This window comes from Pyrgilauda ruficollis, unplaced genomic scaffold (assembly GCF_017590135.1).
Source record: "Pyrgilauda ruficollis isolate IOZ18807 unplaced genomic scaffold, ASM1759013v1 scaffold10, whole genome shotgun sequence".
NCBI classification, from domain to species: domain Eukaryota; kingdom Metazoa; phylum Chordata; class Aves; order Passeriformes; family Passeridae; genus Pyrgilauda; species Pyrgilauda ruficollis.
Genome location: NW_024508101.1, coordinates 11001650 through 11015339, shown reverse-complemented (window position 1 = coordinate 11015339; position 13690 = coordinate 11001650). Strand labels below are relative to the sequence as shown.

At 48.8% G+C, this 13690-nt stretch overlaps 1 protein-coding gene across 1 annotated transcript in view; it reads right to left on the bottom strand.

The window, feature by feature from the left end:
- Window positions 1–821: 821 nt before the first annotated feature.
- PODXL2 (podocalyxin like 2) overlaps window positions 822–13690 on the bottom strand; it is a 32570-nt gene continuing 19701 nt past the window's right edge. Inside the window, exons 3-8 of the mRNA XM_041462440.1 lie at window positions 12514–13400; window positions 11360–11434; window positions 8279–8435; window positions 7322–7383; window positions 5536–5715; window positions 822–5198 (exon numbers count right to left, since the gene is read on the bottom strand). Of these exons, the coding sequence (XP_041318374.1) occupies window positions 4989–5198; window positions 5536–5715; window positions 7322–7383; window positions 8279–8435; window positions 11360–11434; window positions 12514–13400 (1571 nt within the window). The 3' untranslated portion in view covers window positions 822–4988. The remainder of the gene's footprint in view (window positions 5199–5535; window positions 5716–7321; window positions 7384–8278; window positions 8436–11359; window positions 11435–12513; window positions 13401–13690) is intronic.

The following is a 13690-nucleotide window of genomic DNA, read 5'->3' as shown; positions in this document are numbered from 1 at the left end:
GCTCGGGAAAAGGGAACCGGCCCTGAACCAACGGGGGACTGGGCTGGAACACACCTGAGGAGGGGAGCTGGCCCAGAGCATGGCTGGGATGGGGTTTGGAACATGTGGCAGGGCTCTCTCTGGGCTCTGTGCAGTTGTGACATGAATCCATTCAAAGGCAGGTGCCAAGAGGATGGTGCCAGACTCTTTTTGGTGGTGCCCAGCGACAGGACAAGGGGCAAAAGCCATAAACCAAAACACAAGAAATTCCACCTCAACATGAGAAAGTTTCTTTAGGCTGAGGGTGGCAGAGCCCTGGGACAGCTGCCCAGGGAGGGCGTGGAGTCTCAGGAGACATTCAGATCCCAGCTGGATGTGTTCCTGTGTCACCTGCCCTGGGTGACCCTGCCTCGGCAGGACTGGGCTGGATGGTCTCCAGAGGTCCCTTCCAACCCTCATAATTCCATAGGGATCCAGGTCTGGAGCAGGTGTGGGATGGTGGGAGCTGCATGGGACACACGTGGCACAGGGCACACAGGCAGGACTCTGCTGTGGAACAGAGCCTTGTGCTAAGCCACTCTGGCAGGAAAGGGTCCTGGGCTGGTCCTGTGGGTACTGGAGGGGTAGAGTACTCCATAGGGGACGCCTGTTTCCACAGCCTGGGCACTTGGCATGGCTCAAGGGTTCCACAGAAATCTGTGATGGAAGAATTAAGGAGTGTACTGTGGAGAAGGGGGGCCAAGACCCCCATCCTGGCAGAAAAACCCTGGCCAGTACTGCATTATGAGATGCAGCAGACATGAATTCAAGCAGATCTAACCAAGCAAAGCACTGCACTCAGGTCAGTGTTCAGACACCCAGGAGGTGTGTTTTATTGCAAAGAAAACAAAACCACAACCCTGCTATTTCCAGGGCCAGACACAAGTGTTTCTAAGTGTTCTCCAGCAGCAATCCCGAGCAGCAGCCAGGGCTTGCAGTTTGTGTCCAGCAGGAATGAAGGCGTTGAGAATGGCTCAAAGCCTGGCTATCAGCTTAGATGAGCGCATGAGGCTCCCATGAGCCAGCACAGATGAAGGTGCTTGTTGTGTCTGACTGTTGGAGCTGTCCTACACCTGCTGTGAAGGACAGATGTGCTCCTGCATGGCTGCAAAGGCAGATGGGAACAGACAAGCTGCTGATGGCAGTAGCTGCAGTGGGACCCTGCTGCAATGCTCTAAGGTTATGCTGCATGATAGGATAATGTCCTTAGGATAATGTACCTTCATTTCACACCATATCCTCTGCCAGAGGGATCCTTAAAGTGTCTCTTAAGCTGTATCCTCAAGCTGCATTACATCCTTCACAGCACATTTACTGGGTCACTCCTCGTTGTTTCTTTCCACCCTACATACCCCAAGGCGGCGTGCAGGATGCAGAGTCCCAGGACATGTTAGACTCCACGTTACAGGCACAGTTCCAGATCTCTGGGTGACACCTTGGAGTAATCTGCAGCTTGGCCATCCCAGATCACACCTGGCCATGATCCCACAGAGATGGAGAGCAACTCTGCTCTTGGCCGTGCATCCAGACGATGCTATCGCCGGTGCTCCCCGAGGCACTGCACTCCTCACAACAGCACCTGACACTCTCTCTGAGGAACCACCTCCATTCCAAGGCAGAGTCCCTGCATTCTAGCTGTGGTCCCAAGGAGCAGAGGGAGCAAGTGGCAGACAAAGCAGGAAAATGGAGATGAGACCCTGTGATGCTACCCAGGGCCTCTGTCCTGGTGACTCCAAGGAATGACTCATCTCACTACTTTGCAGACAAGGATGTCCTCACACAAACCATCCTTGATATGCCTGGTACAAGCCTCTCTGCTCACAATCGAGTCCTGCAACCCCTCGTGAATAAAGCAGGTTATCCTGCAAGTCACAGAAAACAAATACCCAAAGCTAAGAGAAAAGTTCTCTCTTTTTTCTTTTTTTTTTTTTTTTCTTTTTTTTTAATTTTTCGTTTCCAACTCCCAATCGCCACCAGGTGTCAGTGCGACCAAACATTTGGCAGATGCAATTATGGTGATGTCCAAGTAAATTTTCCAGGAATTGCTTTGTGTCCTCCATCTGCTCTGTCACCTGGCACACTGCTCTGAGAAGTCCAGCTTTCACAGTTTTTATTAAAAAGAAGTTTAACTACATTAGGGTGATAGAAAAGCTTCCTGTTACAAATGCTAAGACAAAGGTTTTCTTTCTCTTTACATCCTCCCTGTGCAGAGCTGGAAATGCAAGCACTGGACAGAGTAAAGTGGGCTACCAACAGCCTCTATACAGAGCTTCCCAGCCTGCAGGTCCCCGGAGATGACCCATCTCTGCAGGGCTGGCAGGAGAGGGACAACAGTGCAATCGACTTGACAAGATCAGCCTAGTGCAAAAAAATGATACAGAGAAAAAACAAACTGTAAAAGGATAAAAAGTATCACCAGACTAAAGTGAAATTCTATCAACCAGTAGATTTCTGAAGCTAAACTGGGATCATACAGCCAGGTGCACCCTGTAAGAGACAGCAGAAAAGTGTCCTCAGCCTCACAATAGCCACTTTTAAAGTGTCTCTCAGATTACCTGGATACTCCAGACAGAGAAGAGCATCTCTGGAAAATCCTCCAGGCCACGAGAGGCCAGAAGAGCAAATTAGGAGAACTTGCTAGCTGATTATTGAACCCACATAGCCCCCTTGGTTTCTTTAAAGTTTGAAGACTTTACATGAGATTGGGAGGTGCTGAGCCCAGCCAGAAGCATTGCTTTATCAGTGCCTTGTTGTTTCTCTGAATTAGGATAGTGGAGAGAAAACAGGGCAGCAAAGTAGCTCTTAGCAGGGATATGCACCAAGGAAGCGATTTGTGGGTGAAATGATTCACATCTGATTGGTGGCATTATCTTTTTAAAAGCCACTGGGCATTCAAAACATATTTGATGAGGATTATTGGACTTGGAAAGATTTACACGGTGCAGCTGCCTAAAGGCCACAGGCATGCCAGGCCTCATTATGCTAAGTGCTATAAAACCTCAAATTTTAACTCCATGCTTTAATTTACTCACCATAACAACAATTTGCATTTAATCCTGTCAGCCCCAAAGTGCCTTCAACAAAGCCAATGGACTTGTGCAGTTGTACTGCACAGACCCATCAAAGTCAGCAGGAGCCACCAGTGAGGGGTGGTCAGAGAGGGCCATGTATGGCTGTCTGCATCCATGGACTGTCCCCCACTACCAACTGCTGGGGCAGGAGAAGGAACTCTGAGCATCTCTGCAACCCTACCAAGGTAAAAAGGAGCTGATGATCACTGTGTCCTACATAACACCAGGAAAGATACGGAGACAGGCTAAAACCACTGATAATTGGAATCTGGATAGGAAACCAACAGTTATCACCTTTCTTGAATCCCTAATAAACTGGTATCAGAGTGGTCCTACATCGAGGTGATCCGCGATTCAGTTTGCATGCAAAGCGCTACACAAACTGCAATAACAGACTCTGGCACCTTGACTTTAGGCACACCCACCAGGAGGAACATGCTAGAGGTCTCTATACATACAGTGATAGATTTACAGGCTGCACATCTGGGGCCTCTGTGTACAAAGGTTCCCTTCAAGACCAAGTGTGAAGCTGCATCTCGCAGGAAGCGAGCATGCAGATCACCACCACTAGGGAGAGAAGTACTGGTGCCTCTGACCAAAGCAAGTCCCTCAATCCCTCAATGACAGAAGAAACAAATGTTCTGGGATTTCAGGCTTGACAGTACTTTAGGCAGGGTTCAGAGAACAATTACTCATATTCACGTGCCTTTAGCACACATCTTCAGGGAGCTGCAGCCTCAAAGTTGCCTGAGGCATGCCTGAGAAACATTCATTGGGGAGCTCTTACATCCGATTCTCATCTCATCAGAACTGGCCCTCACATTGTTTAAATGCAGTGATTTTAAAGATGTTACCCCAATTTATACCTGTGGGATATTAAACACTTCCACCCTTCCCTCAGGGCAAGATGCTGAAATTGAAACAAAAGGATGAGAACATTACTTGTTTCCCTATTTTAAAAGTTTCACATAGTCTTTATATTTACTGCAAAATGACCAACTGAAACCAATAGAACCTGAAAAATAGAATTGGAGTGGAAAAGGCCAGCCAGTTTAAAACTTACACAAGACAAGGGATATTTTCCTGCTGATTTCCCAGGCTATTGTGAAAGAGGCATGTAAAACACCATCTTTGAGCAACGCTCCAACCTAAAGCACATTTCCATCTAAAATGCTGCACCATGGCACTGAATTCTCTGCAATCAGTCAAGCAAGGGTAAAGTGCTCAAACTTTGCAAGCTCAGCTTGGAATTGTGGAGCTGAAAAAAGGAGTGGGGCTGTTTGCGGTACCAGGGGTGAAATGAGATGACAGCAGGGAGTAGTGGGAGGGGTGTTTTCCCCAAATGTAAACATCAGCTCTCATACAATTAGTAGCTGAACGCTAGAGCACTAAAAACCTGTTTTTCACTTGGGGAATGCAAACTCTGCCTGAAACATCGACAGAATCTTGGCTTCCCTCCATCCAGAATGCACAGGTTTTACTGCACCTGCATGGACTGATTGTGGTCTCAAGGTCAATATCTGGAAAGTGAATTTACTCCCCAAATCTGGACTCTTGGTGGCAGGCAGCCCCACCAGCTTGTTTCTCCAATCCAGACACTCTCAGCCACTACCACAGAGCTACAGTAAGTGCATTTAAAGGTAATGTAAGCATTGGTGCTACTGATAGGAACACACACACAGAGATCTATAAACCCACCCCTCCCCCTTCCCTCTGTTCTGTGATCCTCCTGGCTCCAAGCCTCAGATGCAGGCTCAGGACTTCCATAGGGAAAACTTGCCCAAAGGCTTGTTCAAAGGTTTTAAGAAGTTCCTGAGAAGCCACCTGATCCCATGGTCCATCAGTCAAGATAGGAGAAAAACAAGTGTGTTTAAGAGGGTGGTTCCCTCCTTTCTTTTTCTAAAGATGCGTGTCTTCCTCAAACACATCCACATCCTCGCTCGCCTGCTTATTGATCAGGACATCCCAGCTGTCGGGGCCATTGATGGTGTTCCCACCGTTCACGCTCGGCTTCTTCTCCTGCATTTCTGACTGGCTGTCACTGGCCACGTCCAAAGTGGGGTTGTCATGGCAGCCGTTCTCAACAAAGCGCAGCTCCTCGCCATGCGACTGCCAGGGATGAGAGGACACAAAGGGAGACAAAGGGGGACAGGTCTTAATGCTGCTGAGGAGCACAATCAGACCAGGCTATGAGGGTCACCGAGACCTTTGCAGAGTCAGTGGAAGAGGTAGATTTATTCCCAGCCCAGCCCTCAGAATGGAAATGAGCTGTCCTAAGCACATTTGCATCTCTCTTACACCTGCATGAACTCCACTGCTGTTCCAGCAGTGTATCCAGCTATGTCCCATAATTGGACAGGGGAAAACAACTGCCCTCTTAACTTTCCAAGCTCCTCCATCCCAAAGGCTAAGAGTTTGGCCACTTCTCCACCCATCCCGTGCTTACCATGTTCTTCATCTTGGGCAGGCGTCTCTGCCAGCAGTTGTAGATGAGCCCCAAGACGATGATGATGGCACAGATGGAGCCGATGATCACCAACACCACAAAGAGCTTCCCGTAATCACTGCGCGTCTGGTTAGGGTGCGACTGGCAGCTTGTGGTGGTCGAGTAGTTCTGGATACCAATCTGGAAGGAAGGAAGCAGTACACTAAAAGTCCTAACCTGCAGGCAGATAGAATCCTGTTCAGACTTTCCAGGGCCCAAGTACAAGACCATGAATGTGGGCAGAGGAACTAAAAGCCAGGGCTGGAGACTCAGGTTGTACACAGTCTTACATTACTAGAAAGCTCATAACTATACACAACACCATTTTCCATGAACACTGATGCATCAGCAAATTACAGCAGGCACAATTTTATTTTGCTCACCTGCACAAGGATACCACACTTTTGTGTATGACAAGGAAGCTTTCATGGGAGAAACTGTCCAAGATTGAGAGTTCCCAAGACAAACTACGGGCCACTGACGGGTGCTGAGGCTTTGGTAACTGCTTGGCAGAGAATGTAACCCTAATAAATAGGTTTCCAGTAAAGCTCAGGTCCTAAGAGGGCATAGTGGTCTTTACAAGGTCTTGAAAGTGGACAGCTGCCTGCTGAGCCTAAAAACTTAGGAATAGTTGTCCTAGAAACTGGCTCCCTGTGGCTGTCAGCAAACAGCCCAGCGCTGGTCCCAGTGACTTGGCAGATTTAAAACAGGTTAGGTATCAATTCAGTAGTAAGTGTGACTAAGAGACTATCCTCCCTCCTCCTTGCAATCTCATGCTGGTGCAAGGGCAGCACTGTGAGCAGAGTTTCATTACTGATGTAGCCAGAGGCATGGAGCAAGGAGCTCTGGTAGAACTCACATTAACACGGGGCCACAGTGGCAAAGTCAAACCTTGCATCCACACAAATCCTTCTTTCTGGACAGTTCTAGCTGCTGATACTTCAGTCCCACAATTTCTACAGGGTTGGCTTTTTGCACTTTCTCTGGCGTAAGCCAATCAATACACCACTGAGCAGTTAATTTGCTTTGTCTAACTGCACCAGTTTGTTAGGTCAGGGAAAAACCTGACAGCAGACAGCCAGCAAGGCAGTGGCTCAATCCTGCTCCTAAAATCAGCAAAATTAATCCAGTGGCTGGCACAAAAAAACTCAAGCAGAATCAGGTCCTCAGTGCCGACACACCCTGGAGGACAAAGGGGCAAAGCCAGAGATTGTGGGACTGATTTGTCCTCATCTCTATCCTCTTCCAAGCTGGAAGGAGTCTGGCATCCATTGACCCAGGTCCTCTGACTGCCCTTGTGGAGGCAGTTGTTTAAGGAGTGAAATGCAGACCCTGGAATCATAGAAGGTGCGTGAATGTGTCAAGAGAAGCCAGTGTATGTAAAACAGCTGGAGGGTGAGCAGGGCCAAATGTGGGGGTCTGCAGCACCCACACTGCTTTGGACAATAGTATGGAAGGGGTGACACTGAGAATGCCAACAAAATTAATGTGTGAAAAGCAGTCTCACAACCAAACCAGAAAAGCAGGGCAGGAATACCCATAGTTAATCTCTTAAAAGGAGCAGATATTTGATGGCCTGGCTACTACCAGTGAGGGGAGAAGGAAGTTTGCCAAGCATCTGACTCATCAGTTTGCCTGCTGTGGGTTCAGCACTTGGTTAGACTGAGATATGCTCCCAGTTTTCAAGTTGCTTATTTTAATTGTATAACCGGTCTTAACAAATGGATGCAGGCAGACAGGCTCTTACCTCAGCTAAGCTCCTCTTAACATCCCCCAGTGCCATGAGAACATCTTTTGTAGGGATAACGCCTGTAAAGTAGAGGAAGAGATCAGTGCTGCTCTCAGCTCAGGTTACTCAGTCAGATGTATTCATCTGACTGAAAATCCCCAAGAGGATGGAGGCAGGGAAACACACATTTTTGTTCATTGGTGTTTTATGTCAGGAGGCTGAAAGAACACAGGATCACAGACAAGGGTACCTCCAAATACTCTTTAAAGGAGTAAAAAAATCCAGGGATGAACTGATAGCAGAGCAACCTAGGTACCCTCCCCACCACTACAGAAGCTCTCAGGATCCGTGTCTGCTCTGGAAACAAGCAGCAGCACTCAGAAAGTCATGGAGACAGATTCAGAAAGGTCATAGAGGCCACAATGTCAACATTGGAAACCTCTGTCACTAAGCAGGCAGGACCCCTGTACGAAAACAGGAATAAAGACATGGTAAAATGTTCCAGTCCAGCCCATGTTCACTGTCAGCTTTTGTTTCTTTGGGGATGAAGGAGGGCGCTATGAGGACCATCCTAGCTCAGACAGGACTTCAGAATTGATAGGTTAAGAAGTGAACCAAAAGCAGGCTGCCATATCCTACCATGGAGGGGAGTACATAAGCATCAGGAGAAACCTAGGAGAAACCTAACAGATGCTCAGGGAAAGGCAACCCAGGGAGGCAGCAAAGCTGAAGGCAATGTGCAGAAGTGCCAAATGCAGTGCTTTGTGCAAGCAGTGAGGGACAACCCAGAAGGCAGATGTGAAGAAAGATGTCCTCAGTCCCTCTCTATCCCTCAAGTCCAGAGAACACTGAGAACTGATGGGATCACAATGGATTGGGAAGCAAAAGCTCCTTCCAACATGGCTGTGTACCTCCATTTGGGAGCCCCTCAAATACACACCCCATCACAGGAAGGCTTCTTCTGCCAGCACTTACCCTGTTCCCCTGCCAGCGTCATTAGCAAGTGCTTGTCATTCTCATTGGGTTTGCTCAGAGAGATGAGCCAGCGGTCCTGCAGCCCCTCTGCCTGCCTGGAGAAGGCATCCTCCACCAGTGCCAACAGCTGGGGACCCCTCTCCAACCGAAATTCCTCCTGCCACAGGAAAGGAACCTTGGTGAGTGCACGGTAGGGACAAGGCAGCTGTGGCACTGCAGGGCTGGTACAGCTGAGACCTCACACGTGCCCAAAAGCCAGCAGTGTTAAACCTGGTGCAACGCTGTGCTGCACAGCGCCCCAGGCTGGAGCCACAAACACCTCCTGATGCACCAACCTTCCTCCTCAGCTCCTGTGGCTGCCATATGCCCCACACCAAGCTCTCCTGGCACACAGGCATCCTGAAGCAACATTATGGTGTAAGGTGAGAAGGAAGCAGCCAGCTCCTGCCCACAGCCAGCGCTGGGTCAGCAGGTGCCGCTCAGCCCGACGTGCTCCAGCCATCCCTCAGCAGGCGCCTTTGCTGCTTTCTCACTCCTGTGTTTCTATTCTCATCTCCAGTTGCCATGCCAACCTGAAGGCCACACAGATGATTAATAAAATGGAGAGTTCCTGTTGCCATGGCAATTTGAAGCGCTCAGGGCAGGCACAGGCCTGTGCCAAAAATGGCCTAATTGGAGAAGACATCGATGACTGGAGCCTGAATCACAAGAGCCTGGCAGTGCCTCCTCTCATGAAATGATGGTTTTGGTACGGGGAGGCAGGAGGAGCTGTGTGAGGAAGCAGCACTGTGATGCAGCACCACAATGCTCAGCTGCAGCTCCAGCTCATGGTCCCACTGCCAGTCTGAGGCTCTCTTTTGGGGGATGCAGAGGAAAGGGGAGCAGCTGAGCCAGGAGCAGGAGGACAGAAGCGAGATTTTTCTGGTGATGGGGATAGCAGAGGTTGCAGAGCACTGATAATTCTCCATGGTGGAGAGGAGGGAGCAGTGAAGCACCTGAATGCACCTGTGCCAAGGTGGAGGTCACCTGCAAATGCACAGCCAGGTACCACTGCTGGGTCAGATCCTGCAGTCCTCACTTGGGCAAACTTTCCAGCTGTGTTGAGTGGGAAATTTGCCCAGAGAGAGACAGAAGTGATTCCCTTGCCTGAAGCCCACTGGGAAGGCAAACAGGCTTCCAGCTTAATCCAGAAATACAGACATGATCCCTGCAGCAGGTAAAGGCCTGGTGCCATGAAGTGCATTGAAGCTCAAAGCACAATCTTCTGGGAGGAGCTAAGCACCCTCCTTGTCCCTCAGCTTTTCTGTGGGACTCAATACACACCAGGTCATGGCACCAAAACATTGAAATATGTGAGGAATACACACTCACACTAATTTAAACTACAGCACGTGCAACACAGGTTCCCCCTCAAAACCCCGGAAACCCAAACACCACAGAGTTCTGATACAGAAACCAAAAAACAAAAGGGACAGGCAGACAGCAGGTAAGGTGCTCAAACTCCCAAACTGAGCAAATTACCAAGGGCAGGAAACGAACTGCATCAACATCAGTGGAAAGAGCTTGATTCCAGCTTCACTCATGCAAAGTGGTAATGGGAGGCAGGGAGTGATGAGATGCTCATGTTAAATATGTATGTCGACAAATGTCCCTTTGAATAAGGGGTAGTACAGCACAAATCATTCACTGGGAAATATGTTTTGAAACATGAAATCAAGTAGAAAAACAGTTCAGTCCTGCCTATCCCAGGGCACCATCTTCCTCCAGCAAGGCAGAACAGAGGATTCAATAGTAAAGACATAATTTGATCAAGAGACATCTGCACACCTGCTTTTCAGTTCTTCCCCTTACAGAGGTTTAAACAACACAAGTGACCACAGAAAGGAACTTACTACATAATACAAAATTAACTAGCATTTGAAGTCCCCAGAGATGGGAGACACAGTGATGGGGACAGAAGGAAACAGGGCAGAAGGACTCTGGTTTTCAAGGACTCTTCTGCATTACAATTGTGAACTGTAGCAGAGATACGTAAAGCCCTCTGCACTGGTTTGCCTAAATTAGGAGGGAAAAGACTGACTTTTCATCTATTCTTAGAGCAGTCAGTATGCCTTACTGTGTATAGGAATTTCCCCATTTTTCCTGTCCCCAAAAAGGTCACCTTTAAAAAAAAGCAAAAGAAACCAACCTAGAACTCACCAGTAGTGGCAAGAGGTCAGTGCCAGAGAGCAGCCCTGCAGTAACCCTGCTGGCTCTGCCCACAGCAAGAGCCCCACAAAGCAGGAGTGCAGGTGCACAGGGCCAGAACACAATTCCTCAATGAAATATTTTAGTCTCATGTTGTCAGGCTTATAATAATTTCTTAGAATTATGAAAGGCACCTTGACCCCAAGCCTTTCACAACTGGTTTTTAAGTGCCTGATAAAAGACCCAGCAGAAGTGAACAAGCCCTTTTATCAGGGATCCACAACGGACTCTGGTCTCATGAATTAACTGCAGCTTTATGAGGATGGATGGACAGGCATTGGATTAGCAAAGCATGGCTGGTTAACAGACACAGATAACACACAAGATAATAGGGTTGGGAGAAGAGACCCTTAAGGAAGATTTAGTGATAACTGCTTGACACTTATCCATGCACAATCCAAATGGGAGTCCCTGTTCCTCTGAGCCATCAGAGGATTGTTACTATATGCTGCAAGGAATAGAAGGAAAAGGAAGAGAAGGAAGGAAGGAGAACTGCATTCAATCCTGTAAGAGGTGTGATGTTAAAAGCTCTCATGTCTCCTGACAATCCAGGTACTGACTGGCACAGATTAGCAGCCAGAAGTTAGTAAAAAATCCAATATGGAACTGACATGTGCTAGACTTGGAGCAAAATCATCTCCCTCCACCCACTCTTTTTCCCTTTTGGAGAACAGAAATATTTCTGTCCTCCCCTTCTCTTCACAGCCTCTATATGTTGAGATTTAGTGCTTTTAAAATGTTTTGTGGTGAAAGCAGACAGCAAGAGCTGTGCCTGCCTTCACTTTCCTAAACACCATTGCCCCCGTGCCATGAAATCTCTCTGGACTGACTTACACAGTCAATGTTATCCGACATATTCAGGATGATATAGTTCTTTCCTGCAAGGTTGCTCCAGTCTTTACAGATCACCTGCAGAGACAAGACAAAGACAGCTGGGTTCAGGTGTGAATGTAACTCTGCTGCTGAAAGCACAGGGTACACAAGGGACAGGAGCAAGGCACCATGCCATACTCCCAGAAGCACTTCTCAAAGGATGTGACTGTCCTTTAACTCTCTGTTCTAAGGAGCAATCACCATTTCAGTGCTAACGTAGAACAGGGACAACGTTACTCTGCCAGCTTGCCACAGCTCAGCTTGACCTTCCACTTCTAGTTCAGTGCTAACGTAGAACAGGGACAACGTTACTCTGCCAGCTTGACCTTCCACTTCTATCTAGACTCAAGGAGGACACAGGTTCTCAGTGGAAAACTCTCTAGCCTGCAGCCTTATCAGCACTTAACACAAAACGTAACCAGGAGCCTCTGTGGTCCTTAAACAAACTGAGAAAGAACAGCACTTTGCAGGCAGGATAGGATGCACAGAGGGACTAAGTCGCTTGCTCAGGCTCCTGAGTACCATGGGGCAGAAAGCAAAATTAAAAGCTTTGCTTGGTACTTTCTCACCAGTCAGCTCCTGCTACATATCTTCTCTTAACAGCTGCCAGTTTGCTGGATTCAGGAACTGCAGTTCACCCCTCCTCTCCCACAGGCTCTCCTAGACCAACATCCTCACATATAACTGTACTCTGCTCCACCTGCTCCGCATCTGGTCCCTGCAGGTAGCAGTAGCAAAAACAGCACTTTCTTCTCACTCCCCTTCCAGAAATCCTTGGGGCCATGTTTGTCCTACCACTTCCAATAATGCAGGCTGAGGAAACAAGGAGCTTTCTCTGCTGTTCATGCCCCAGAAGAAAGGTGTTCAGCTTCTGTTTATCAGAAGCAGGATTTTGCACAGCTAGGAAGATGTGAGGGGCCAGGGCTTTCACCAAGGATGATGGATACCCTCAAGAACTGCTGTCAATAACTCTCCCTGAAAATTCAGTTTTGACTGCGTGAACAGAAAAACATACTTCCAGCAGACTTAGGGACAGGCTTAAACACTCCCCAGGAGTGAAGCACCCAAATATCCCCACTGCATCCTCCCAGCCCAGCCCCTGCTCCCAGTGTAACCTGTGCTGAGTCCCAGGGCAGCTCTGTGGGCAGCATGGCCATGCGGGCGTCCCCAGCCTGGGGTGACGAGCTCCTCTCTGCTGCTGCAGTCTCAGTGGCTGACTCAGTGTCATTCCAAAGGGGATCCAGCTCAGGCTCATCAGCTCTGTCCAACAGAGACACAGAAGAGGGCTGCTGCTCAGTACCAGGAAGAGTCTGGGTGCCTGGAGAGCTGCTTGCAGGAGAGGGTGTCCCCACAGGAATTTCCACTGTCTGCTCCATTTCAGTCAGCATCGTGGGCTCCAGCATCTCCCACCCCACTGTGGGCTCTGACACCTCCTCCCTGGCTGAATGCTCTTCCCCACCAGCCTCCACCGTGGTCTCTGTAAGTTCTGTTCCCGTTGTAGCCACAGCCAGCTCTGAATCTGCTCCCCCAACAGCCCAAGTGTCTCCAGTTGTCACCTCAAAGAGTTCTTCCGAATCAATGGGAGATCTTGCAGCAACTGTAGTAGAAAAAGTAGAGGGCACAGGTGGGAGACCTGGTCCCATGCTGCTCCCAAGGTCTAAGCCTGGAGAAACAGAGTCCTCTTCTGGCTCTCCTATGGCTGCCTCAGTCACAACACCTGGGCTGGCAGAGGCTGTGGAAAACAGAAGGGAGAAGGAGTCCTCTTGGTCCACTGGTTCAGAAGATGCAACCTCTGGTCCAGAGGTCTGGAGGCTCTCCATTCCTCCTCTTGAGTGGTCAATAGGGAGCAGCCCCTCCTCTTCCTCTAGTGTGGAGAAAGGCGTGTGTAAGTCAGGCTCCACAAATTCTGCTGGTGGCTGGACAGTGGCCATTTCCCAGTTGTCTACCTGTGTCCCATTTCGTTTCAGCAATGCCTTCTGAGATGAAGCAGGAAAGGTATAATCTAAAAAGAGATCCAAAAGACTTCATGTTACATCTGAACTAAGAACTCTGAGAGGCAGAGAATATCCCATTATGTGTCCAGCCACAGGTGGGAGTCAAATGGCAGACACCCTCCAAGGGCAGGTAGCCTGCCAAAGCAAAGAACCATCCCATCCCATATGTACACTTCTCCATCTACCCATCCCAGTAAACCCATACTCCCAAGGGACAATTTCCATCTTTGTTCTCTCCACATCTGTCTGTCCATGGGCACTTTTCCAGACAATAATAAATAACAGTTTTGGCACCTGG